Source organism: Anopheles nili, chromosome 3 (assembly GCF_943737925.1).
Source record: "Anopheles nili chromosome 3, idAnoNiliSN_F5_01, whole genome shotgun sequence".
Classification (NCBI taxonomy): domain Eukaryota; kingdom Metazoa; phylum Arthropoda; class Insecta; order Diptera; family Culicidae; genus Anopheles; species Anopheles nili.
In genome coordinates this window covers 55,232,700-55,260,674 of record NC_071292.1, presented here as the reverse complement: position 1 = coordinate 55,260,674, position 27,975 = coordinate 55,232,700, and the positions used below count along the sequence as shown (strand labels likewise).

Below are 27,975 nucleotides of genomic sequence, written 5' to 3'. Positions count from 1 at the left end.
GGTGCGAGCGCGCGAATGGCGGCTGCTGGTTGCGCGCGAGGTTTTTGTGATAAATTGTGACGATGAAATATGAATCCTTCCGCCTTGGGAAACGCTCATAAAAATCGCATTACCTGCGTTAATGCTGCAAATGAGTATTTTCGAGTTGTCAAATTAATTTCACGCGGTGTTAGGTTGCTGTTTGATTTGGAATTCGTTTGAAGTGTGCAGAGCTCGCCACGAACAGTGTGCAGAATTATGTCCAATGAGATATATAGTGCCAATCCACCGTTCATTTGAGCAATTGGACACCATTTCGATGACGAATGGCTTGGTACTGGAATGGTCGCCTATAAAACTACCCTTTTCTTTTTCACTCCTTTAGCACTTTTCCGCTCCAACCGCACGCAGCGTCCTCCCAAATGTCGAGTTAATCGGTGCCCGTACCGGAGAGCCTCAATTAAGATATCAAGAACGCTAACCAATTAGAAAGATTACCGCCGATAGCGATCGGCGTGTGGCGGAGGGGAGATTTTTTTTCTTCGAAGACACCTTCGCCCAAGAAAATTCACCAGCGGGCTGGGAAAGCTCGCAATCACATACCATCTGTGCGTGTGTCGCCGGCGTAGCTCCCGTGCTGGATAGCCCTGGAGGCAAATGGCGAGAAGTTTAGCAGTCCTTTCTCCGTGCCGTTCTTTATTCTCGAAACAACGCACGCAATCCCAAAGGTTTAGTGGCGTAGAAATTGAGACCCTTGAGGCAATGGGCCCGATGCTGCGTGCCGAGGTCCTAGTTTCGCCGGAAGGCGCGTTTTTGTGGTAGCAAAAGAGATGCCTAATTGGTTGCGGACTCAAGCGTAAGAGATTGGTGTCTCTCCCAATGGTTAGGGCTGTCCCGCGGGGCCGTTAGAATTGTCACCAAACTTTGGCAATTTTGCGCTCGAATGCATCGTGAATGCGCCCAGCCAGCGACATGCCAGCGCGGTAATGGGCTTTCTATTCTCTTCCGTTCGCTTAAATTACGGGAACATATGCTAAAGCTTGTGCCGCATTTCCCCCGCGGTACCGCTTCGCTGTAGAGTCCCTTTAAGCTTCCCGGAACAGTGGGTCCCGAACGGTGGCAGGAAAAAAAACAAACGCCGAACCCTGGACGACAAGAGATAATGGATTATCCATCCGGAGCTTTCCCGCCGCTGGTGTTGATGTCCACCGGTGGCATTTTTCGCTGGCGATCGGCATGCAACCCGGCAAAACCGGATACGGTTCGATGCCGCAGATCCGACCGGCAGCACGAGGTCCTTTTGAGGGAGCGGGTTTGTTTGACAAACAGTTGACAAAAAAGGCGTCCCTGAGGGCGTCCGTAAAGGGAGGTTGGCTCGGCGAAGGGCGACAAGATTAGGGCTATTATTTTAATGCTATCGAGGGCTCGAGGCTCAGGGAAACGGACCAAATCTACTCAACGAGCGGCCACGCCCGAGTGAGGTTTCAGTTCCGATGTGGTTGTAGCATATCATTAGAAGGACCCATACAGGACACGTCTTGTTTGGTTCTTTGCGAGCTCCTGTTGCTCTGCTGCGCCGAAGAAACGGCCTCTCGGTTCGTTTCCTTTGCTACCTAATCGCATATTTAGAGCCACGGCGAGCCCGGCGACATGCCCGCACATGCTACCGGGTCTCGTGTAGACGATAATGAGCGGAGAATTTAGTAATTAGAAATGAAAACATGTTTCACTTGGCCGTGCGTTGGAGGTGCTCGGATGCGCACCGAGCAGTGACACAAAGAGGGAATCTCGATCGCACTGGGTCGAGCTAACAAGAGACCAAAAAGGATCACCAAACGCTAATAGCGTAATCCTTCCCATGATAGGCGATCGGCGAGGGTGCAGGTGGTTGGAGGCGCATGACATGGTGCATGGCAGCGAAAAGGTACGGTCCTACAAAGGGAGGACGATCCTCACGGTTGCCTGGAAGGTCCTGGGGAAGGACGGGTAGGTCCTAAGGGAAAAAGGATTACACTTCAGTCGGAACAATGTGAACTGGTTCACTTTCGAGTGGGATTTTTGGACTCGGCCAAATCTTGCTTACGAGGTACAAGGCTGAAGGTACAAGGTTCGCTAGGACCAAAGGATCGGATTGTACCAAACAAACCATGTGCTAACAATGTAGTATTCAGCGATGAAACGAATTTGAGTAGTGTTATCGGTTCTCACATGCTTTTGAAACAATCAGCCTCACATGCTAATAGTTACGGCGACATTTTATGATAATTTACCATAAATGCACAATTAAATTAAATTATTTAAGCGTGCTTTGTTGGAGCGAGGCTAGAGAAGGACGTGAGGATATACTATAGAGTTTTTTTCTAGCATTCATTGGTTTGATGTATTGTATTTATGTTATTTTTTTTTCAAAACGATTAAATATATAGAATACTATCTTCTAAAAAAACATGTGTATATTCCGCAGTATGGATGGTTATACCTCTAAATAAAGTCTTATGAAAATGTGATCCTTAATCACCCCGAAGGAATGCACCCCTAAACGATGTATCCCTAAATGTATGCAACTGATGTTACATAGAGCTGTCGGTATTGTTTAGTCGGCATAAAATGTTTCTGAGGTCATTATTGCCAAAATTAGTCATTTACATTGTTTATAATTGATTTTATTTGAAGTAATTGTTTAATGGCATAATTCATGCAAAATGGTAAGAATTGTTTTCAATCTTTGTTAAATTTTATTTAACGGTTGTAATCACAAAAAAATAACACATTTGCAGGCCACTGTTTGTTGTTGTCAAATGTGACATTACCAGTGTCAAAGCGTTCTGTGAGTGCGCGATGGTTTCGGTCGGTGTTTTGCTAAGTGGCGAATTTAGCTATTTAATTGAAAATGGAATTCATTCCCATAATAGTGATAGCAATTCTCGATAGACGGAAACAGGAAACGAAGGAAGAATAAGGCTCTCGAGTTAAATGCCCGTGCATAGGTTTCAGGTGATTACGCTGCGTTTTGCAGAAAGAAGAAGAAGAAGCTGCTTACAAAACATTCATCAGATGTTGAACTTAATGATATGTAAATTGCAATAATCGAGTAAGTGTAGGAGGAGAAAAGCGCAGATAACAAGGACTAATGGATTTTAGGCCGAGATTCGAAACAGGTAGAGTTAAACCTATTTATCCGATTTTCTAGTTAGCCGCGAATGTCACAGGGCGATTCGTAGGTCATATTGTCTTTCATAGTGAGAGGGTGTTTTTTTTTGTTTTCAACTATTTTCATCTACGACAAATAGGGCTTTTTGATAATAGGTCTATAATAGGGCACCTTTAGACCGCATTTTTCAGAATGCAGCGATAACGCAACGCATCGGCGGTGACAAGTGTTGGTGTTTGCAGGCGGAACCAATTTCGGATTGTTGATAAGCAGTGCTGGTGTGGCCACGGAATACAGGGCCTAACGGTGGGGAGTGGTAATGTTCGCGATATTCTGCGAACTGACCCCGTGCAAAACTCACCATCGGGAGCAAGAACATTTGCATCATCGATTATGCAGCAGTTGACTCGATGAAGGTGGCACCGTTGCACGAAGGCTGTTGCGTCTGATAAACCCCCTCATGGGGTGTATCTCTTGCCGAATCATACAATCACTGTGTGGCCAATTAGGAGGGTAGTGTTTATTGCCAGCTGCCTCCCTTCTCCGTGCTTTTCAGAGACCTGACTGTTTCTGGTCACAGTGTGCAGTGAAATAGACAGAGAGAAGGCAACAAATAATCAACCAAAACATGTTCGGTCGCACGGAAACGAACAAGGACAGCTTCCTTGTCCAAACAAAAGCGGCGCGGGAAGAACGAGCCAACGAACGTGCCCAGGAAGAACGGCGAGATCGTTCGATACTGCTGCTTCAGCGTAATATCCGCGGATGGTTGGCGAGAACGAAATTTCGTCAGTTGATACTGTGAGCATGAAAAACGAGAAATGTTTACGTTTCGTCTCACGCCTTTGTAACGACTTCCCTTTCATTCGTGTCTTTCCTTTGCAGCGACGAATTCGATGAATTGTTGCCTCCGGTCACGAATGTCGGAAAGCCGATCGAACTCAAGCCCAGCCTGGCGGTTTACTGCGCCGCCACGCACTTTCTGCTGCAGTGGAAGGCCGAGACGAGTGCACCGGAATCAGCACCGCATCGGGAACGACTCGAGCGTCTTTGTCGGTACCTGGTAGCGAGTCTCGAGTCAGATTCTCCCAAAACGAGCTATATCGGGGTGGCGTTCAATAAGGACCTAAGCCTGGCGTGGATACGACACATTAAGAAGCTGCTCTACCGGTGCTGCACTGCGATCGAGCTGCTCAAACCGGAGGTACACAGTGACAGCATATCATTGGCCTTATACCTGCACACGCTGGTAGCCTTCACGTCGATAAATAGCTGGGCGTTGGTACGCAACAAGTCCTTGGTCGGGCTGAAGGCCGGCATGACGCAGCTATGCGCAAATGTGATGGGTGACCTGGTGCAGAAGGGCTTTTATCTAACGCTGCGAAACGTGCTCGTTAAAGGCACCTGTCGTCCGGTGGTGAACCTGAAGCCCATCTCACTGACCGCCCTGGTGACGCTTGCCCTACGGCCACTGATATCCGCTGGGTACAGTGAAAATCTGTTGAGCCAGTTTCTCGTACAAATTCTCTCCGTACCGGGGATGATCATGCAGCTGGAACAGTACACCCCGGAATGCCTCGTAACCATCCAGTCACACGGTACGCTGGAGAAAACGCTCGATCTACTGAGTGGGGAACAATCTACGAAGTTTGTTGTGGCCAGCTTGCAGAACAGCAATTTGCTCGCGTTGCTGGCCAATATCGTGCACCTGTATTATCTGGAGCCGCCTGAGAACGCAGCCAAGCTTTCCTATCCCGCGTTCACGTTCGTCGTGACCCAGCTGCTAACTGGTATCCTGAACAGCCTTAGCCAAGCCGGTGGTGCCTTCACGCAGTGGCACGAGCTGCTGGGATGGTTCTCTCCCGGCAAAGACCGGCTGCAGCACGAAAATTTACCCTTGATCAAGAAGCAAATCCATCTGCTGTGGAACCATCGGATCGTGAAGCTGCTGCTCGGGGACAATCTGAAGGAGCTGGCGGTCGGATACGAGACGATCGATTACCCCATCCCGAGTGGAAACAGTACGGGAAATTTGCTGAAACGCGCTCTTACATTCGAGCGAAGCTCGATCAAGGGTCAACCTAACAAGGCGGGTAAAACGTACCGCAAGCTTGGTTCGGCTGAAGTATCGCGCGTTGCGTTGACCTGCTCGATGTACCACGCGGCGTTGAATGCACTCTCGCAGCTTCGACTGGACATTCTTTCCGGTGAGGATGCGTCGGTAAGAACGCATCGAAAGGTGTACACATTTGCTAACCATCTGATTTGTGTTTGTCGACAGGACTCTGCTATAACGATACGGTTCTGCACGACCTTTGGCTTCTTCTGGGGTCGATAGGACCGAACTGCGGCCTGAAGGGATTCATTGAGCTTCTGCAAGTCAGTCAAACGAACTATGCGCCTCCGCTGCTGCTTCTCTCATTGTTCTGTGATTGCATGACCCATTACGTAACGTAAGTTGAAGTTGTTTTCGATGACGGAATGGGCATTTATATTACTTTCGTTGTTTATGTAGCATCTTGGATGATTTGGAAATGTACGAGCAGCAAACGCCCTTCACGCTGAATGACTACATCGTGTTGTCGCATTTCCTCAACACATTTCTCTATCGCACGATCCAGGATCAGATATTGGATGCCAAGACGGCCACAAGCGCGCCTCTGTTCGTATCCATACACACGCTGCTGCTATGTCTGTACCGACGCGACTGTCGGCGCCAGTTTGCTTTGCCAAACCACTGGCTTATCCGAGATATTCGTCCCTCGCACTTTTTGGCCGATCTGGAGAAGGGCAAGAAACACACGCAGATCCTTCTGCAGAAGATGCCGCACGTCATCCCGCACGAGGATCGCGTACAGTTGTTTCGGAAGTTCGTGCAAAACGAGAAAGCGGTTCTTGGGCTGACGGAATCCGCCTGTGCTTCTCCCAGTTCCGCCTTGGTTACGGTACACCGGGATCGTATCGTGGAAGACGGCTACCGGCAGCTGGCCGCGTTGCCACCGCACGGGCTTAAAGGCGTCATTCGGGTGCGATTCATCAATCAGCAGGGTTTGGACGAGGCTGGTATCGATCAGGATGGTGTGTTTAAAGAGTTCCTCGAGGAAACAATCAAGCGTGTATTCGATCCGTCGCTAAATCTCTTCAAGACGACAACCGAACAACGGCTGTATCCTTCGCCGACTTCACACATGCAAGAGAACCATTTGGCGTTGTTCGAGTTCGTTGGACGGATGCTGGGGAAGGCGGTTTACGAGGGCATCGTAGTGGACGTGCCGTTTGCTTCGTTCTTTCTCTCGCAGGTACTGGGGCAAACGCAGCAAGCATTGTACAGCTGCATGGATGAGTTGCCGTCGCTCGACAAGGAGCTTTATCGTAGCCTTACGTTCATCAAGCACTATCAGGGCGATGTGGCCGATTTGGACCTTACGTTCAGCGTGGACGAGGATGTGATGGGAAAGATCGTTACCCACGAGCTGCATCCGGGTGGCAAGGCACGAGCCGTTAACAACGATAATAAGTAGGTTTTGGTTTGTGGTCACGCCATTGTGTCCTCGTGATTGATTGACTCGGGCGTGTGTCCTTTCTTGCAGGATTAATTACATCCACTACATGGCGTACTTTCGCATGCATACGCAAATACGCGATCAAACGGCCGCGTTCATACGAGGGTTCCGCAGCATCGTTAACCCAGATTGGTTAGCATTATTCTCCACACCGGAGGTACGTTCGCATGGGATGGAGCTTTTGTTTTCTAGATCTATATCGCTCGGTTGTTTCTTCAGTTACAAAGACTCATATCGGGAGACACGTCGCCACTGGATTTGAAGGACCTGCGAAAGCATACCCAGTATTACGGTGGCTTTCACGACGGCCATCGGGTCGTTTCATGGTTATGGGATATTCTTGCCAAAGACTTCACCGAGGAGGAGAAGAAACTGTTCTTGAAAGTAGGTGACTAGCATGTCGTGGGGAGCGTCGTAGGATGGATTAATGTCCTTCTTTTTGTTTGTAGTTCGTCACAAGCTGCTCGAAACCACCACTGCTTGGATTTGCCCATCTAGAGCCGCCGTTTTCCATCCGTTGCGTGGAGGTAGGCGATGACGAGGACATCGGCGATACGGTAGGATCGGTCATACGCGGATTTTTCACCATCCGTAAGAAGGATCCGCTCAACCGTCTGCCCACCTCGTCCACGTGTTTCAATCTGCTGAAGCTGCCTAACTACCAGAAGAAAAGCATGCTACGGGACAAGCTTCGCTACGCGATCTCTAGCAACACCGGCTTTGAGCTATCATAAGGCAGTGCACGGTGGATGATCGTTCCAGCTGTGGGTGAAGCCACTTCTTCCTTTCTTCCCCCGAGGGGCCATAGGTATGTAGCACACAAGAGCATCTTATGAATTGGATGAATGGGTATGAAATTCATTAAACTGTGATAGTAAGCATAAGATGTTCATTTGGGCGCGGCGATAAAAAAAATGCATTGCAAAAGTGAAAGCGAGGGAACTTTTGATGAAATTATCATTTTGTGGTGTCAATCGTATATTTCTGAATACGATTATCTCTGCCCTTAGAATATCTTATCTGTGTCTGGTATTAAGATAACAGGTTGCCCGAAAGATCGGTATGTAGAGGCAACAAAAAAAGAACAATAGTTGAACCCAGTGTTTTCGATGTATTCAAATTTAATCCGTTGGTGTGTAATAATAGTAGTATATTTTATTGGTTTAGTGAAAGTATGGCAAGCCAGGGAGTGTAGAAGCTGGTCTTGTTCGTGGCTTGATGCAATCGGAGGTAAACTATACACGTATCAGGAATCGGAAAAAAACAAATCACACGTCATGGAATGGGTCTGATGCGTGATTAGTTTATTTTTTTTTGAAACATTGTAGCGTTGCTGTAGGTGTGTAAAACCATGATAATCTAATATTTATACTATTGTAATCAGAAGAGGGAATATTTTTTGAAAATGTCTAAAACGGATTCACCGCTACGAGAGATAACTTATTATGCAAGCAAAGATGTAGTTTGTTGCAAACGGCCGTACTAAAACATATTATCTATTATCATGTAAAATGTTCCCAACGGAAGATCGCACATCCAACGACTGCATAAGAATTGTTTCAGTGTCGGAAAACTTTATTAGCAGGCTGCATAATTGCAGACAGTCCGGATCAGATCAATCAACTTAATTATACCATACATTTTGTTCATGGAAACATGCTTAGTCAGGAATATAAAAATTTATGACCAAAATTGAGTGTAGCATATTATAAAAATCAGTTGTTTTTCCTATAACACAAGCCATCATTAATTTTGTTATAAGAGCCAAAAACTCAAAATTATAATCAAATATTTTTCGTATATTGGATAACGAACTTCTTCTTCGAAACCAACAAACAGGAAATGTCATTTCTTTGCTTGGAAATGTCAAATTATGACAGACTATAGTGCACTAAAGAATATTTTCAAACAAACGACGGACATAATGATTTTTCTCTAAATAATTTCCGCTTATTCGTTTATGACTCTGTAAAAAACTATACATAATAATATATTGAAAGAAAATATCACAGCTACGTTTTTATCATTGCCTTTTGTGATATGGAAAGCAGATGTATTCAAGGATCAGCGTAAAACTGAAAATAGAGATTTTATATATTTTATGATTAAATTATAATTATGTAAGTCTATTGTTTGAAATGTAATTTTTTTTAAATACAGTTTCTCTTAAAAATAAATTAATTTCGATAAGTTATAATTCGATCGGATTTATGTCCACTGCTTTCCCATCGTGCAACGCCCTGCTAAGGGTTGTCAAACGTGCGAGTTCTGGTTTACAGGGTGGATTCAGTTTCTTAGAAAATTTGCTCGAGTTCGGACGTGCGTGCGTCGTTCCTGCGGTCGGTGCGGTGAAACACGATTTTCGGGCGCACACACCTGCGCACCAACACACGCACGCACCTACGCACCATCGCCGGACTGCGGAAACGATAGTGTTCTCGGATCGTGAACCATCCCAGCATCGCAGTGAAAAACACCGTAAGCAGAAACGCAGGGCGAACAAAAAATAAGCCCCAGCGCAAGCCTCGCGTCCGTATCCCAGGCAACGGGCAGCAGTGCGTAGTTCTGAACCGGCGAGCGAATCCCATCCCGTACCTTACATGCGCTCTGCCCTGCCAGATTCTCCCGTTACGCTTTGCTGTACCCGGGAAACAATACAATCGGCCGTGCCCGTGCGTGCGCGTGTGCGCGAGTGAGACGGAAACAAGGAACACGAGAAAAAACCCCTCGCGACGGCTGAGCTGCATCCGTGCGGGTCCGTCCTGTTTTGCCTGGCTGTCGGCCATCGTCCTGGCCTAGCCCCTTGTGCGGTCGCATCTCGGCATCCCTTTTGGGATGCTGGCGGTCGACACCGAACCCTTGTCAAAAGCGACAGTCCCACGAGCGAGTGAGCGAGAGCATCCGACACGACGGATCTGCCTGGTGCGTACAAAGCCTCTGTCAGTGGCCGTTGTGTGTGGAGTGTAAACAACGTCCGTCTCACGGCACGGAGTTCGCGATTTTGGAGCAATTTCCAGTGCAACCACCAACTCACACCAACTTGGTGTCCGCGGACGGATGGGTCTCGTTTAGGTTCGCCTGCCGCCATCGTGCTAATTGTCGTGCCATACTGGCAGCTGCCGCGCGCGTGTCTTTTGGCCACTTTTACGCAACCCGCTCGCCGTTTTCACCCGTGCGCCCGTGAGTACGTGCGTTCGTTCGTTTGTGTGTGCGTGTGTGTATGTGCACCGCGCGCGTGTGTCCAGTGTTTTTTCTGTCCTTGATCGCGCTTGGAAGATTGCATCCATCGGCAAGCGTGAGGGTGCCCCACAAAACACCACCACCACCACCACTACCAGACGTTGCGACCGTGTACGTACTTCCTCGCTCTCACTGCCAATATTTAAGTGGTTCACGGCGAAGTACCGCGGGCGACGGATTGCGCGACCTTCAGACAAAGAGCAATCGGCTCCCCCCATCCCCCGTCTCTGGCCAGCTCCCACCCGCTTTCCTGCGCTGGTCTCCCACACGCGAACAGCTGACAAAAAGCTGGCGAGCCTTTCTTGTGCGCGAGTGTGCCGGGAGTGTGTGTGTGTTTGCGGTGTGAAGAAAGCTTCTAGCTGCCGGAAGTAGAACTTCCCACCACGAAACTGACAGTTGTCTTCTCGCACGCGCGCTGATTAGAAAGGGGAGCTGATTTGGAGTGCGTACGGGATTGTGTGTGAGAAAGAGAGAGAGAGGGAGAGAGCACGAACGGCAGCCATCGCGTGTCCATGGAAACTGACTGCTGCTGAAGGGCGCACGCGGTGTGTGTGTGTGTGCTGCGGTGAAGTGCCCGGGCAAAGGGAGAATCTCCAAGGGAAAGTGATATAATCGGATGCTGGGGAAGAGCTAGCTTTCCCGGGCGCCGGGAGTCGGGAGCTTCGAGTAGCAGCAGAAGCAGAAGCAGCAAAAAGTCGCCATTCCCGCGCGTTTGTGTGATTTTCGGTGCAAATTGGTGGCTTAGATCGTGAAGTGTAAAGAGAGATAGAGAGAGAGAACGAGAGAGTGATAGAGCCAAATTATCCCGATAATTAACCCTCGGTGTTTTGGGGGGGTAGAGGAAACAGTCCACAAGAACGTCAGCACCGCGTAGAGAGAGAGAGAGAGGCGACACGTGTATAAACCGGTGACTCAGTAGGCCTTAATTCTGGTGCCAATTGCATCAGTCTTTTCCGCATCACAGCACAACCCAAAACCCGGCGAAGTTTGGTGAGATCAAGCCACTGTGTGTGTGTGTGTGTATGTGCCTGTGTTTGTGCGTGGTAAATCGTGCGTGAATGTGCGTATCTCTCCTTCTCTCCACCGAACGGCTATTGTTTCGCTTGGCGCTTCTTTACTGTTTCCGTGTTCCGTAACCTTGAAGCGAGACACCCGCGAGTTAAGGAAAATCCAGCAGCCCTTTTAGCTCTGCACACCGAAGGCGAACAGGAAAAAAATAGACAAACCAGACCCAAGAAAATGCTCCGCGATTGTGTGCCTTGATTTCGGGGTGAATTCCCAATCCGTCGTGCCGTCTATTGTTTGCTGCGAACAATTGTTGTGCGTGTTCCTTCGGGAAAATCCTCCCCGTTGAGGGTCGTTTTTTTTGCGCGCGGTTTTCCTCCCATTTCCGTAGATATACCGTGTGCGCGCGCGAGAGACAATCCCTTTCCGATCGCAGCTCCTTTGCTTTCCCGGCATTCGATTAGTTAACGTGTTTCTTTTTCTTCTTCTTTTATGCACCACAAAAAAAAGGCACCACTTCCGGAAGCCAGCAGACGCGCATGGAAGTAGTTGCATTGTGCGTTTAGGCTCACGCCAGGAAATATCACGCCTAGCGGGCGGAAAATCGTACCACGCGTCGCGGTTTTTCCTTTCACTCCAACCCCCAGCTCCCCGCCCCGCATTGTGTTACCCCCTAGCGTGTCCGCGTGCGCGTGTGTGTTTGCGTGTGTACGTGTTTGTGTGTGCCTGCCCCCTGGGTGGGGAAAAAGCGTTTCGCGTTCCGTTCCGCGTTTTTCCTCCCTCGATTAGCCGCCGGATCCACCCTCTCCCTCCCACTACGCGGAGGTACATTTTTCCGGGCGGCGGCTCACTTCGTTGAGTCATCGGGAGAGTTTTCCCCCATTAACCCGGCGCGCCTCGTGGTGCGATTGTGGCGGAAGTGCAGGCGTGTTTTCCGTGCAACTGTGCTCTCGGGAGTTTCGCGCGTGTGTCCTGCGCCTGCCTGGGCCACGGACCCCCTCGGCCCTGGTCAGCGCTAGTGAAGGTTGAGGTTTCCGCGGGTAGAGGCGAAGGTGACCAGAGCACAACCCAGCCGGAACCGGCCTCTCGGGAGTCACCATCGGGTTATGCGCATCGGCTGAATGGCGGCTGTCGGTGGCCCTGCCAGGCAATCACGGGGGGTCTCCATGAGTGTCTCGATGTCGCTGGTACAAGGAGGAGCCGCCGGGGCACCGCAGGGTGCCATTCTGGCCGCGGCCGCACCCTACTTCCAGCCCCCGGCCGTCCCACAGGACTTCCAGCCTGATCGGCCGATCGGTTACGGCGCATTTGGCGTAGTATGGTAAGTGTCCTGACATACTTCTATATTTATGTGCTCGATTTTCCTCATCATTTCGTGCGACTTCAGTAGCCCGCAGATAGCTCTGGGTTGTAAATAGTTTTAAATTTAGTTGTGGCTTTGTGCCACCGCCACTGATAATGCAGCGATAAGGATGAGCGTGATCGATTGGTGGCTCGATGGCAAGTGCCATGGATTGGTCGTGGAAAATCGATCTGTGCAGGAATGGACTTTGCACTTCACGAACGACAAATATGGGAATGCACCTCAAAGTTCATGGTTTTTTATTATTATTATCACTTTTGTGATTTGATGAATACCACAAAATTGATAAGAAATTAAGAAAGGGCGTCCAAAAGGGGATTCGTATGCAAAAAGAAAAACGATTTGATTAGAAAATCATGCTTTCAAAACTAGGCCACAAACGCCTCGCTTTCGAGCGAAGAAGCAGGAGCCGTTTTGTTTCAAGCACATGCGAAGAAACATAATAAATTGAAATAATGCTGCATCGATCGGTTCCCGATTCACTTGCGCGCCTCGTTACTGCGGAAACGTAAGGTGAAGGTTGCACTCAATCCGTTACGGCTCAGAAACACCTCGGCGAGCTGATAAGAAGCGGAAGGAGAGACTCGTCACTGCCTCGCACACGGCTCCTGACGATGCACAGAGGGATGCAAACGGAGATTGCAAGGTGAACGAGAGATAGAGCGACACCAGTGGATCGGCTGATCAGGAATTGGGCCACGACCCACGGATGGCGTCGCAGACATTTTCGCTTGCTTTTAAGTCGACGAGAACACCGAGAATGAGGTCGGACGGACCACCAACCGGAGCTGACAGATGTTTGCTACACTTTGTCTCACTTTGTGGTCCTTTACGGTCGCACACGGCCACTTGCTGCCTGAATGGTGCGCTTAAATAGGCCTTGGAACACTTCTCCAGCTCAAAATGGGTTGGGTGGCGCCCGTGCACGATTTGCTAAACGATTGGTAAAGTTTTTTGGAGCTCAAACAAAGTTTGGTTTCTCTCCTTGTGTCAAGGGTGGAGTCCCTATCTTTGCTCGTTCACACCCGGCTGTTGGGTCGATTATCGTGCCGTGTGTGCTGTGGCGTTCACGGCCCTTTTCGTGGGCCTAAATTCACGCGAAAGATTGCCAAGGCACACCTTGGTGCCGGGCCTTATCGAGACGACGCCCTCCAGAGCTCGTGAGGGCTCGAATTCGGGTGTGAATTGTGGGTCAAACTGTTCAAGTTTTGAACCATTGGTTGGGGAAGTTTTCGGTTGTAGCGTTATAGATTGTGCAATTAATAAAATGAGATCCATGACGCTATTATCAATTCGGGGAAAAAACTTTCAAATTAAGCAGAACACATAGAGAGTGCTTGGGAGGTGCGCTAGATTGGACATTTCCGAGAATATTGCGCCTGATATCCGATGAATCGGTGGGGATTTTTTCCGGAAAAAGACCTTGTAGTCAACGACTCCGATACGGGGTTCTGCGACAAGCAAAAACTCAGCCCAGGAAACTGACCGACATCCCCGAAACAAGCAAAAAGCGGTTATGTCGGTCAATTTGGCACCTCACTGCGGAGTCAGTGACGCATCGGTTTAAGTGAAAGTTATCGCAACATTTGGTGAGCGTGAGCGATAATTTTTGGCAACCTCCGGCTTCATTCACCCCACCGTTCCACCACGCGCTAATTTAATGCCCCAACTCCGGCGCGTTTCTACCGCGTGTTGCGTGGTGACGATGAAGAAGGTGTTCGTTATCTCTATGGGCTGGGCGTAACAGTCGTTTAGTCTGATATCGTTCGCAATCCGCGTGCATTGAAAGGGAAAATCTGTCGGTGAAGGCAGTCGCGAGGGACGTTTTGGTTTCGCTGTGGCCTTTTTTGGGGTTCAACCCTTCCGAAACCGATGCATCGATCACACGTGATGGGAAGCGATTTATTTATGCCTTCCGTCTCGTACTGGGTGCGCTGGTTTGAACACGAATATGAAGCAACTTCATCCACGCGCACGACCCTAGGGTGGGGGATTCTCTAATTGTTTCTGCCATTAAACAGGGCTGGCACAGACCTTTAGACACGCCGGTACTTCACCGGCACGATAGCAAACCTGCACATGTGCGTCGAGTTTTGCCGTCTCGGCATTCCTTTCGCCAAGTGGCGCTTCAATTGCGTAAATGATCACCCAATGTATAATTCATCGCGGGAGAGCGACATCATCGCTTATCAACTGAGGTATCGCTCGGTGGGTTTCGAACGGGCGTCTAGCAGTCGTACAAAAAGGCATTTTGTTGCCTCTCGCCAGATGATGCTGACGTACCTCCCTCAGAGCATTGCGGTGCCGTTGTTTGTCATCGTTTGATGAAATTTATTGGAGATTGAAGAAGGGGAGACAACAAAAAATGAAGGAAGACGAGACACTGTCGCAAGATAATGACCGCAACCGAGCCTTGCTGGGGGGTGTGAGAAGCCATTCTTGGGACAGAAGTGTCGAGCAATTGATTGGTCAGCATACGATGGCGTTTCGACGCACCTTCGACGGAGGGAGATGGACGCTTAATGCCATGGGGTGAACGTAGTGTCACCAAGTGTCCCTTTTTTTTGGGTGGGAAGGGGGAGAGAATGTGGCGTCGAAGTGTATGTTTGATGGATGTGTGGTGTGTTGCGGGCCTTTCGTTGGTCGAGGCCGGGTCCGGTCGTCGCTGGGAGGATATTTTTAGAAGCAAAAATCGAACCAACTCGAACAGGGGTGGGGGGTGTTGATGGGAAACTTGGCCCAAGCGGCGATGTACGCAATGAAGGTTAGCACGACGAGGGAAGAGTGTTTAAGCGCACTCATAAGGAAGCCGTTGTGAGGGTAGCAAGTCATAGTGTGTACAGCAAAGGAGTCACCTACCCAGACGGCGGGGGCTGTGTATCGTCTTATGTCACCCCGTTGAAGGAAGTGAGAATAGGACCTCCGCAGATGATGCATTTTTTTGCTTCGCTTAATGCCGAGTACGTGTGCAAATGTTTGAACCCTTTGTTCCTGCGCTCGTTACTCCTCGAGCACTCATTTACCGGTGGGGTTTCAATTGCAGAAGTTGTTCGCTGTGAAATGAAGCAATTACAGCTTGAGGTCGGTGTCGAATGGGGATAGTATCGGTGTTTGCTTGCAAACGCACCGCGCACATGGAAAAGAGCGGAAATGTGATCTGAGTGAGGGACCTTTTTCTAGTTCTATTCCATCTTGTACCCCCCCTTTTTAACCCCCTTTTACGGGCGGCGCCATTGGAGCGCGATGCACCCACGTGTGTGAACGGTACGCGAGAATACCGCGTCATTATGTGTTATTCACACACACACACACACGCACGATAAAAGGTCGTCGCGAACCGTCGCTTGCGTCCTATCCGTCATTGTTGCGCCTTTTTGCGTTCCGCCCGATGGGCTCCGGTTACCACCGTGGCCGTTACGTGTGCGGTCGCGCGCGTGTGTCTCGAAGGCTCTTGCGTGAATCTATTTGCTTGCTTGCGCATCGCGCGATACCAAGCGCAAAGCGTTATTTTTATCGCGCCACGGAAGGAGCCACTAAAATGCGCCAGTTGGTTTCGTCGCTATGCTGGCGCACCTCACACGCACGCACGCCAGAATGCATCCATCGAATGCATTCACCAAGAAGGCTTGGGGGAATGGAACCCTCCCATCAGGGGGTTGATTCCACCCCACGAAGGGTGTATCTCGTTTGTTGATGTTTCTAACATATTCGCTTTTTTTTTGTACGCCAGTGTGCGGCGTTTGCAGAAAATTGAATGCGCGTGTCATACTTTGGTTTACCATATTTTTTTTTGCCACGATGCAGCTGTACGGACGTGCGAACTGGTGTGTAAATCATCGTTCGGTTAGGTGCGAGGAAGTTTAATTGAATGTTGCGCCCGCTTCCGATCGTAATCCTTCCGAACGGTGTGGTTCCGTTCGTGCAGGAAATGATTAATGCTGTACCACTATTGCGCCACCGTGACACATCGTTCTCGGACGTGCGTTTCCAGCAAGGCACGTGGTTAATGCGCACGATGGTAGGTTTAGAATTGATAAACGATCGCGCTTGTGGATACAATGTTGTTCGTTAAGCTGCACATTTCGGTGGGCATACCAATAAGCTCATTCTCGCCGGCCAGAAGCGTCCCGAAATTGCATTGTGAAAGATGGGTCTCAATTGCGCTCGGTTTTCCGTCGATGACAAATGTGGCATCGCTCAAGAAAGGCCGAGCGAGAAGCGTATGAAGACATGGGTACATTACGATCAGCCACGGGCATGGAACTGGCGTGCGGCAGGATGATGGATGGGAAGTAACGCTACTCCGTTGCAAAAGAGGCGACCAGGGACTTGGTTTGGTCCACGTTCGGGAACCGCCCAGCGGGAAAATGAAAGACAAATAGAGCGCTGGCTGGGGCGAGTACACGAGGCAAAAGCATAATTACAAAGTGCGATTTGCAAAATTGCAGCCCGGGCGTAAAACATCTAATTAATGCAATCGTTAATCATTTACGCGAACGCGCAGTCATTGGACGCTGGGCCACGTAGGCAGGCTCGTAGGGCTCTTTCCGTTTGACAACGGAAGGTTGGTGGAAAAGAGATGAGAGAGAGAGAGCTCCCGAGCATCAAGTGCAATTTATCCTTAAGTGATACCAGCGCTGGTACATCGTCTGCAATCGTGGAGTTGTGCATGGTGGAAAATGAAAACAACCAACGGAAGTTGTGTAGTATGGCGGTTACGCATGAAAAAAAAGGGCAACATCATTTCTGTTGCTTTTAATTCAATCAACCCATAATCATCCCTTAACGCTTTTCGAGCATTCTTGCTTGCGATGTTCTGTATGAAGCACTGTAGCTGCAAATGTTTGACGTTAAAATCTTGTCAGGACTCTTGGCTGCATAAAGGTGCATGTTAACATTGCTGAGTGAGAGCGTTCTTCATCATCCTGGATGGCAGGGCCATGCACACCTTATTTGATGGCTTTATGGTAGCAAATCAAATGGAATTGTGACATAATTTAATCATTTAATTTACGTTTTAATACCAATAAGTAAATCAAGTCATCCACATTCGAATCGTTCCTTTTCGTTACTATAAATCTTTAGTTTCCGCCGTACGTTGCATCCTTGGGCAGCAATTTACGACGAATAGGATGGAGATCCGTACCGTACACCATAAAGGGATGGAATGCAATAACGCACATCTCATGTGCACGTGTGTGTGGATTTACACCCCATCCTGGCTATAAAAAGTGGCCTTTGGTCATATTTTACAGAATCAGAATATGGCCCGCTGATGGCCAGTTTCCGGAGGTCGATGTTCTTGTATGATGAAGCAAACGGCTGCGGTAAGATTACCATCCGACGATCGCCATAAATCATCACTCGATTTATGCCACAGCTTTTTCCATCCATACCCGTTCCGGCCGGCGAGCCGAGTTCGAACTCCTGGTGACAGCTGGCCTTTCAGGCGGGGATTTAGCTCCTCGTTCTGTTTGTTGGCAAATTGGTTCACGTGCAATTATTCTGTCGAGAGCACTTAATGCTCGTTGGCAATATTGGCCATTGTTTCCTGTGAGCGTCGAGATGAAAAATGTCACAATATGGCCGTGTTCTTATTGCTTCTCCATGTGACATGGCCGAAATTTATTAATTTTACAAGTGGGATGTAATTAAGTCTTCGCCTGTGGGAATGGTGAATTTATCCTGGAAAATGATTTTAATCGGAGTGGCGATTTTCGCTCGCTCGTAAGTGTGCATACTTCCGGGTTTTATTGCCATAAGCCCGGCTGAGAAACGTCACAAAGGAATGAGCTGTTGGGAGCAGGTGGAATTCCGGTTGTGCTCTAAATAAACTGCTGCATATGTCAAGTCGCTTGCAGCACGTTCTATTAAAAGCTTCATCCCATCCCACAACTGTACGGTTTGTACATTGTGCTCTTGCTCCTGCTTACATCCCGCACAAGTGACCTGCGTTTGTGAAGGACACGTGGAAGGAAGATGGAGATAAACGAGGCTGCTGCATATGGCTCCCCTATGCATATCGCGCCACAAAGTTCTGGTGGGGTGATGCAATGAGTCACCGTTCCATTTTCCGCCCGGTTACATTGGCTTCCACCTACGAGTTCCTGCGACTTTGTTCGCGTTGGATGCGTCTTCTTTTCTCGTGGGGGCTTTTATTCTATTTTAAACCTGTGTGGAGGTGGTGATGCCTCGGAAACACTCGTCCAACGTCAGATCCTGATCCGTCCTGGGCGTTTTTCTTTTATGTTAAGATCGTAATAACTACTCCACCTTCTCTGCGTAAGGTAGCTGAAAGGATGAGGATAAAACTGCAATGCGCGGTGGCCATAATTCGTGATGGAGGAAACCGAGAAAACAACTACCGCTCCGGTTGGATCAACTTATGCTCTCGCCTTGAAGCACCTCTACTGTAAATGCCCGAAGGTATGACAAGGGGAGGTTCGCGATGACGAATCATCGTGTGCGCTTAAACAGATCCTCGATAAAGGACCGACGACAGCACCGAAGAATGGGAGCAGCTATTTTTACCGCATTTCGCTCGCAAAACGCCGGCTTCTTTCTTTGCGCTCCCCGGTAAGGACAATGCCGGACGTGATGAGGGGATCCTTAGATCCTTAGTGGTAGCACTGGCGAAGAATGAATGCACAAAAGTTCGAAATCCCTTGCATTTGTCAGGAGTTCAGGAGCTTTTTATAAAGCATCAATCGCGTGCTGCTTTAATGCACCGTTGCCAATGAGCCTCGTGAAAAGGAAGCATTTTGCCTGCAAGATTAGCCTTTCGTGCTGAGCAATCAATAATCGATGGGAAATCGATCGGGAATTATTATAACGCTGATTGCTTCATTTTGCTCGCGTGCTCGTTTCGTCATTTCGCGACATTTCGCTTCACGTTCATTCATCCCAAAGAACTACTCGAGAGTTTCCGGCTGCTTGTTAATGGTCTAAAAGTTTGGCTATGACTAAACTCAACTGTGTTTCGAACCCAAATCCCTCCTTTACCGTTGCTGGATTCGCCACGACCCACCCGAAACACGGCAAGAAGTATGCGAAACCAACACTTTATGGTTGGTTGACCTTCCAGGTCGTTAGTATGCCCGCCCGAACGGTAAGTGGAGTGATATCTAACGAAGATAAATCATCACCCAACCAACAACACCTGAAACTGAAGGAATCAAAAGTTCCGTTCTACCGTAAATTCTTGTTCCTTCGCCATCCCTCGCCACGGTTAGCCTCCAGCGCCCTGTTCCACCGAACCGCACAGGTCAGTTTCGGTGGTGCGCTCAGCTATTTTCCAAATTTTCGCCACCATGCGCCAGCATTTACGTGATGACTTTCGCCTTGGTGTGCTCCGTCATAGCTGCTTTTCCACTAGAGAAGCGAGAGACCGCTCCGTTTCTTGAAATCTCGCTCTCGAATACCCGGGAATGTGCGCCTTCAGCAACAAGGATACGGTTCGGAACGGGTTGGTTCGGTGATGCTGGCTTTTTCCAGCATCCCGTGCCAGAGACGGGTGGTGGAAAAAGGACGCTCAAATTCGAAAAAAGGACACAACGACCGCCGAGCACAGCCAGCGTTTTCGTTCATTAACGGTCCCAGGGTACGGGTAACAATCCATAACGCAAATTTATCGCCCGCCAGACCGGTGCAAGCCGTGGCGCAGCATTTGGTCTGCGGAATTTTCCATGTGCCAATCTTTTACCCATTCTCGCTGCCGACTCCATCTACCTGTGTCCGTTCGGTTCACTCTCAGGTGGTTTGGGTGGCGAATTGGAGAACCCCGGAATTGGAATGTCCTTTGGGCTTAAAAAAAGGATCTCCTGGGACAGAGTGCGCAGTGAGCCACCATCAGGCAGGAGGTGGTCTGGCTTTGTCCGTTTCTCTTTTGGGATTGTTGTTTTTTTTTGTGCGGTACAACAGAGCAGGATGGACCGAAATTTGCCATCTTCCTGAAAAGGCCAGGACATCGAAGGTGGTGTGAAAGTTTTATTCATGTTTATCTTCACAACGCTGGGCACACGATGTACGTAAGGGTTTTTTTCCTTTTCCCATTTGCATTTGCCGATTCAGCCATTTCCCGGGAAATGCCTTCGCCTGATAATGGACCGTTGGTCGGGTGGGGCGCACCTTGTGTCCTGTCCACAGGGGTGCTGCAGAAGCCACCGGCATCTTTAATACAACGCGCACTTATGGCAACTAATGGGCAATAATATTTCGCCTATCCCGACCATCTTTTTGCGCTCGTTTGTGTGGCGTTCGGTAAGGGATTCGATGGTTCCTCTCCACTAGCATTCCAGAGTCCTCCCAGAAGGTGTGTGTGTGTGTGTATGTGTGTACGTCCCCGGGTTGTGCTTCACCTTCGCTGGAAACACAAAGAATCGATAAGTAAGTCTCGTTTTGCTGCGGCAGAGTTGGCCCCTTCTTACACGCCGTGAGGAGCGAGCGTTGTCTATGTTGGGCTTATTATTATGCTGCACGTACCATCGCTGACGACCATTTCGTCTGTTGCGAGGCTCTCGAGTGGGAAAGTGCGCGTGTCGTAGTTGGGTTTTTGATGATGCGAGATGAACCTCCTCCAACCCGTGGTACCATCTCACCCGGGGTTTTAGCGAATCCCCGTGCTTGGCCTGACAACGAGAAGTATCGAACAACCTCTCGACAGTGGTGGCGGCGGCCTTTTTCGGAGTGAGAGAATCCGGCTTCCGGCGGGGTCCGCCTTTACCAGCGGGACAAGCACTTTACATAAACGGAAACGGAAGAGGCGTGCGTGCTCTCTGTCGCCTGGGAGAAGGAATGTAAAGTAGAAATCGATATTTTGGGATGGTGGTTTTGGGATCGGAGGGCAATAATCCCAAGATGTCCTGTTTGTACTTTGAATCATCTCGGCTAATGTTTGCCGTTTTACAACATTTGAACCGTAACCATCACATTATCTGGTAATATTGGGTAATCTTTTAAATTATGGCTAGTTAAATGGGGCTAATTACTTCGTTTTGGTGGGAGGATCTAAAGGAGCGGCAAAGATTTCCAGCATTTTAGTAAATGGATGTTTTATGGGGTGCGTTAACTTTCGAAAAGCCTTACATTGAAAAGGGCAAATATATTTTCGTTCTTTTATCTCAAAGTAATTAGGTTAAGAAATGCTCCAGAGATTGTACGTTGTACAAGATGGAAGCTGTTTGTGACATATAAGAGAGCATCCTTTTTGAGCTGCTCAATGTAATAGGTTGTCAAAGATTAGATGTGTTTTGTTTTGCTCTCATTTGCGTGGAAGGAATCAGAAGAGTTTGCTTAAATTAGCCATAAGTTTCCTTCTCGTTGCTGCAAACGGCGAACTTTTCACTAATGATCTATTTCTCTTTCCCTTCCAGGTAAGTTGCACCCTTTCACGAACACCGCCCCGTTGCGAAGCATTTCCACCAGCATTTTCTCCGGTAAGATAGAAGAGTGCACGTGGGTTCCGCCCCATGCCGTGTTTGTTACGCCAATTATCTTAGAACAAACGCGAACCTCACCCCAAAAGCGCCGCACGGTCACAGCCAATAATCATAGAGCAACGTTGATTAGGATGCGGATAAACTTCTTCCTGCCACCGTTCGGCGGGAAGGAACCGCGAAATAGCCCGACCAAAACCCCGGGGTGGTTCTACTAAATCCGGCACTAACAACTCAACAACAATAATAACAGCAGCAACCTTCTTTCTGGTTCATCCTGCGTTGCCTCACCCGCGGTAGCACGCGCAATCACGCATTGGGCTTTCGGTTTTACGTATGCCAAAAGCATAACACGCGCACCCAACGCCATCCGGAGCGCATGTATATATTGCCCTACGGAATCAAAGCCCAAACGAACATCCGCGGCATAGCCGCCGTCATCGTCGAGCCTTACCGGCCGGGCGAGGGAAAAAACATTAGAACAGGCGCTAGAATGGGCTCGATTATCGGCGTGTCCGTTTCGGTAGGGGAGACAGCATAAGCCTAGGAAGCGAGACAGCATAAACAACACACGCACACCGCGCCGCGTGCAGTCTATTGAACCCGGGTGTGGAGTTTGTTGTTTTTCTTTTTCTTTCTCTTTCTCGCTTTTTTTGTTCGTCGTTCATTATCATGCTGCCTTCCGTGGGTTTTGTTGGGGGGGGATTTTCAAGTGTGCAGTGGTTCACTGCGCACTTATGTGTGTACGAGCGCCATCAAGCGCGCACCGATGCTCGAATGGAGCGATCTCTAGTCGAGGTTTGAAGAGATGGACGGTTGTGCGTGGCAACCTGGAGGATGATGGTGCTGACGCGCGTTCCGGCCAAAGACTCAACCGAAGGGGATGAAAATTACGAAAGAACGACGATTCCAAGAGATGAGCACTGGCAAAACCCAACTGAGCGAGCGAGAGAGGACGAAGAATCGGGAAGGATAAAATCGAACGAGGTGTTCTCTCTTTCCCTCTCTCTGTGTTGGGTTTTTCATTCTTTTCCTCTCTCTCTCTCTCTCTGCACGCAACATAGTTATGCTACAAGAGAGGGATGATTGTGCTTGTGTGCGTACGCCGGAGTGACGATTTCCTCGCAGCTAAAGGCCGGTGGGTCGTAAAAGGGAAGCCTTTTAGCGCTTCGGCGAACAGCAGCAGCAGAGCAGAGTCGTCAGGAACCCTAAAAACGTATTTTTCCATCCCCGGCCCAGCGGACGAAGGGACGATTCATTTACAACATATTCCCGGCGCGTGTGCCGTTGTCGATCGGCGGCCCTGGTTAGGCCCTGACAAGCGAAAGCAAGCGGACGGAAAAGCGGGATGAAATGTTTCGGTGTATGGGTGCTGCTGCACGGAATGGTGTGTTGTTTGCCTGGAACAACGAGTGCACGGATTCGGTTGAGTTCTTCCTTGCTTGCCCGCCGCCGCGGTGGGGAAACGGACGGAAAAACGGGTATCCCGTAGGCTTCGTTTTCGATTAGATTTTTTATTCTCTCCCAAAGCCCGGCCAGGGCCAAGAGGGTGAAACTAAAATGAAACTCAGCCTTCGATCTGTCTCGTGATAGAACAGGGGGGCACGCGCACCAGCTGTTGATGGTCGAGCGAGCCTTTGCTACTGCTGCTGCTGGATGGGACTGTTTATAAATCGCGCACCCTTAGCACCCTCGGGAAAGCGAAAGGCTTTCCATGGTTTCCCAACAACTTAACCGGTTGTCGTGGAGTGTGCGATTAATCCATTCGTTTTTCGCTCACGATTAATGCGAACCGCGTTCGATTCGCTAACAAGAACATATAATTTTCCTGCTTATCAGCTTGTTGTGCGACGCTCGCCGCCTGGAAAGGGTGGAAAATTATGCTGGTGCTGGTTTGTGCGTGTGAGGGAGCGTTGGGTGACTTTTATAAAATTTTATTGCCATTAAGCGCCAGCTGCGTCACTGAAAAGTAACTGCACGCAGCCTGCCTCGAGATGAGAACGACACATGACGTCGGAATGAACCAGCGTAGCATGTGTTCCACAAATAAACATCCTCTTTCCCGGGAATTTTCCTAGCTCCTGTATCGTTTTATTGTCGTGTTTCGTTTTTTTTACATTCTGCATTCCATGCCGCTCGTCTCTCGCCTCTCTAGAAAGTGGATTGTCCTGTCAGAATCAATCGAAATGATTTAATCTCACGATTTTTAGGTCCCTTCCCATGGGGAAAACAACCCCACCCGGAGGCCATACAAATTCATTTCCCGTGGGCACTGTCGGGACCCACCGACGGAGGGCGGTGAGGCTTTTGCAGAAGGGTGCCACCATCGCAAACACGGCCACACAATTTAAACTGGGCTGATGTAAACTTTTACTTGAACGGCCGTTAAGAAACCTTACGATCTAATTATCGGTTCCGGCGTCGTTGCGGCCCTTTGGAACAGATCGGAGCGTGTGGTAAAAAGTGAGTTTCATGGGATGTTCTGCTGCTCTCTCCTCCGCCTCGCATGGTATCAATTTCCCGTGATGGCCATAAAAAAGGAGGCCCAATGATTTCCTGAGCTTCAATTGTTTGGGGTCGAACTCGAAGCGGCGTTTCGAGAATGCTAGAGAACGAATGTTGGAAGGAAGAGGCAAAAAAAAAACACCACACAACGACGGAGAAAGTGAGAGAGCTTGTGTTTAAATTGGTATCATCTTGCCCTTGGAGGGTTGTCTTGCCTTCGTTAGAGCGATTGTCGAATGGGCTTTTGCTCATCATCCCATACCCCCGCTCTTGTGCACTGCTGGGAAAGATCTCGATTTTTCTCACAATAAACATAAAATTTATTATTCATCGATCCGGGATTGATTCCGGTTCCCTTTGATTGAAAGACCTATGGGGAGGCATTTAAGGGCAAGGTGTGTCGAGTTCGCTCCCCACAGCACGCATGATACGCGCGCCGTGTGGTAGAATGGAAAGCGATGCGCGTTTTCCCAAGCGTATCGAAAAAGAACATTCGTCTCTCTGATCGAAGATACGGGCCGGGAGATTATCGTAAACTAGTTTGTTTGTAAAAGTTCATCCATCTGGCCCATCAGCGCTAGCGCATCGGGTAACATAATGCTGAAGGTGTTGCGTGGATTGGGGTATTATCGCTCGATTAAAAGCTTCACCAATTGAGCTCGACATTCAATGGCTTCATGAAGCATCTTCTTCGCTGTTGCGTTTGAGTGTTTGTGCGCCGCTTCTACGGAAAGCTGCCCCAAATAATTTCTTCATCCGCCCGTGTTCTAGCTGCAAGCGTACGTAGAGCGGCACACGGAAAAGGCTCAATTTCTTGCTCCTCTCGGTTGCGCGCCCTTTTGAACGGTGGGTAACTCTCCGGTGAAGATACCCAACATCATCGGGCGGTTTTCAGGTTGTTCAAGTTTGGGCTCCGATTATTGCGTCTTCCCGTGCAGCAGTGGTTTCAGCTGTCAGTGCGCCGCGAGGGTTCGATGACGTAAGAAAATTTGTATTTCCCTGGAAAGGCTTCTTCCTGGCTCGACCGGCCGTAGGCGGTATATCCTGCCCATCTTCGATGGTTGCCTGTTGTTGCGGTTATGTTTACTTCGCCCGTTTACAATAAATTTTGTTACTGCTTCGAGAGGAGCGTTTGTGGGTCTTCCTGGATGCCGACCGCCGGGGTTCAACTGTTTGGGGATTTATATTGTTTATTGCGTCGTACCAGCGATTAAACCTTAAGCCCTAATCTCTACCACCGTCGGCCGGTGGTGTGTTTGTTTAGGTTAACCAGTGTCGAACTTGTGCGGCATGACAAGGACGCACCCAGGGATGTGGAAGAAATGGACGAAAATTTTGCTTCAGTACAGAAAACGAGCTTCCAGGAAATGGTTGGATGATGAAAAAAGTTTCCCGATGGAAAACACGCAAATTATCATCCTAATTGCCAGCTCCGAGTTATTTATTCCCATTATTGAAAGGAATAAGTCTAACATAGAATAATAAACCATGGTAACCGATACATGCGCATTGAATTAACAAGAGTGAGACAGGCACACGAAAGCACCCAAAACACACTGCTATTTCCATCAATTCAATTCACAAGTCCAATTTTGGCGTCAAGGAGATAATTCGTAAACGCCCGCAATCCCTCTCCAAGCAGGCTGTGTAATGCTTTGTCATCCTGGTAGCTGTGCGAGCGCTCAAGTGGCTGCGTAAAAAAAAGCTGCCCCCTGGAACGAAGGTTTCCATCGTTTTCTTTCCAAACACTTGAACGGAACGGAGTGGTTCGGCGCAACAGCAGGCTGCTGTGAAACCCGCCCAAAAGGCGACACCAGTGTGACAGGAAGTATCAGAAATTCGATCACTACTGGCTCCGCGGTGGGCTGTGCCAGAACGCGGGCGGATGTGAAGACGTGACGTGGTGTAACCACGAACGGACACACACACACACACACACACACACCATACCGTACCGGGTATCCTCCCGGGCGTGAGGACTCGGTTCGAACATGAAAAAGAACTGAAGAGGATACAAAAAAACCCTCACCGAAGGAGCCATATCCCGTCGCTAACAGGCGGGAAACAGCCGGAGCGTGCATTTTCCATGGAAAAAGAATGCTTTTCCTTCTGCGCTCGGCACCCATCACGTGCCCTGCCGGCCTGGCCATCGCGCGGGACTCGTAACGGCTGGATTAGTTTTAAAACCGGCCTGTCCGGAATTCGTGGCAGGCCGATTGGTTATTTAACGTCGAAACGATGAAGGGGAGAGATCCGGCTATGAATAGTCCACAGCCAGAGGGGAGACCCTTAGGTGCACGCGAGATAATATATATTTTTTCACGTGATGCCAGAGCCGAGTTTTGCGTATAGTAGGTTTTTTTCCCCTGTCGCTTCCGTTCTGGGTGTACCGAGCATCCAGGATCGCTTTGGACGGCCCTGAGCCGTGATGGTGAAAATTAACATGTTCACGGCGGTGCCCTAAAAACTTGTGAAGCGCCTCTTCACAGCCACCAGCACGACGACGAACCTGTTTACGCAGCCAAACGGAACGGAGACACTACCGCGCTCTAGCGTGCGGCCAGTTGCAGCGTGTTGCACTGTGACGCTCTCGTTAGAAATGCATAAAAATCATCCCTACGAGTACGAGCCGTGGCCGCAGTGTGACAGCAAACGATCGGATGGGCCTCCAAGGCCCTTTGCGGGATGTGTGTTTTCACGCCGAATGTAAATCCAGCCGAGAATTGTGTCGGCAAACATTGTGAAACGCTGGCACATGGGCGGCTGAGAGAGTAGAACCACCGACGCTGCACGAGTGTGTAGTCACGTCCGAGCGCACCATTGCTTGGGCTTGGTTGGTTGCAGTTTTTCGCTGACGATAATCTTCCTCACTCGGTGCGCTTTGGTGGCGTGTTTTAACTTGAGCCTCTTCCGATGCAACGCTCGCAGAGGTCCGATGCGGTTGGAAAGTTGCTGGCGTTCGTTGTTGTGTCGATGAGGGCTTGTTTTTTTTATTTTGCTTCGTTCTAACTCAGGCTTCCGACGGATTTACGGAATTTGAATAACACTGTGGGGTTTATGGTGCCTGAAATGGGATGTAATTTGCAGGGAATACTAATTTCTTTTTTTTTCGGAAACACTCAACGGACGGCTGCGAGACTTTTCCGGTTGCTTACCTTACTGTGTTGTTATCGCATTTCCATTCGATCCTGATGTTGCTCACGTTATCTGAAAGGAGAAAAGGAAAGGAAAATGTATTAGATAAAAAGGTTATTTTAAGGGGCTAAATTGGCTCTGTCTCCCCAATGGCTTGTCAATGTTACCTCGTTTCCAAGAGTGAAGGGTGTTAGACGCCCTTCGTCGGCTAGCGCCCATCGGAACGTGATCAAATGAAACTCCTGGACATCAGTAAAGTTTGCATTGTAAGACGTTTTACTTTTTATTGTGTTCAGCTTAGTTTCTGCAGTGTTCGCTCTCGTGAGCCGCACACTCGCACACGCCGAACGACGAGCGTTCGAGAGTGGCCTGGTCGAAATGGAGTTTGCTTTATTTTGCCACTTAAATTCCTATCAAGCGTTTCTTCGAGCTTTTCATCTCGCCTTCTCACGCCACCACGGTGTGTGGCATTTGCGAAGGGAACGCTCCCTTCGTGGTTACTTGTCTACTGGCTTTGGCTATTTTGCTGTACGTTTGTGATGCGAACGTGCGTGTAAAGCTCGTTCGAACATCAACATTTGACCGATCGATTGCGCTAAA

At 49.2% G+C, this 27,975-nt stretch overlaps 2 protein-coding genes across 2 annotated transcripts in view; both read left to right on the top strand.

The window, feature by feature from the left end:
- The first annotated feature begins 3,758 nt into the window (after positions 1-3,758).
- On the top strand, positions 3,759-8,751 carry LOC128723177 (ubiquitin-protein ligase E3B). Its single transcript, XM_053816893.1, has 7 exons — positions 3,759-3,931; positions 4,016-5,337; positions 5,412-5,583; positions 5,646-6,647; positions 6,721-6,850; positions 6,913-7,077; positions 7,143-8,751. The coding sequence occupies exons 1-7, from the start codon at positions 3,759-3,761 to the stop codon at positions 7,425-7,427; spliced, it is 3,249 nt and encodes a 1,082-aa protein (XP_053672868.1). The 3' UTR covers positions 7,428-8,751.
- A 3,308-nt stretch (positions 8,752-12,059) lies between these two features.
- LOC128727347 (serine/threonine-protein kinase NLK) overlaps positions 12,060-27,975 on the top strand; it is a 61,828-nt gene continuing 45,912 nt past the window's right edge. Inside the window, exon 1 of the mRNA XM_053821251.1 lies at positions 12,060-12,259. Within this exon, the coding sequence (XP_053677226.1) occupies positions 12,060-12,259 (200 nt within the window). The remainder of the gene's footprint in view (positions 12,260-27,975) is intronic.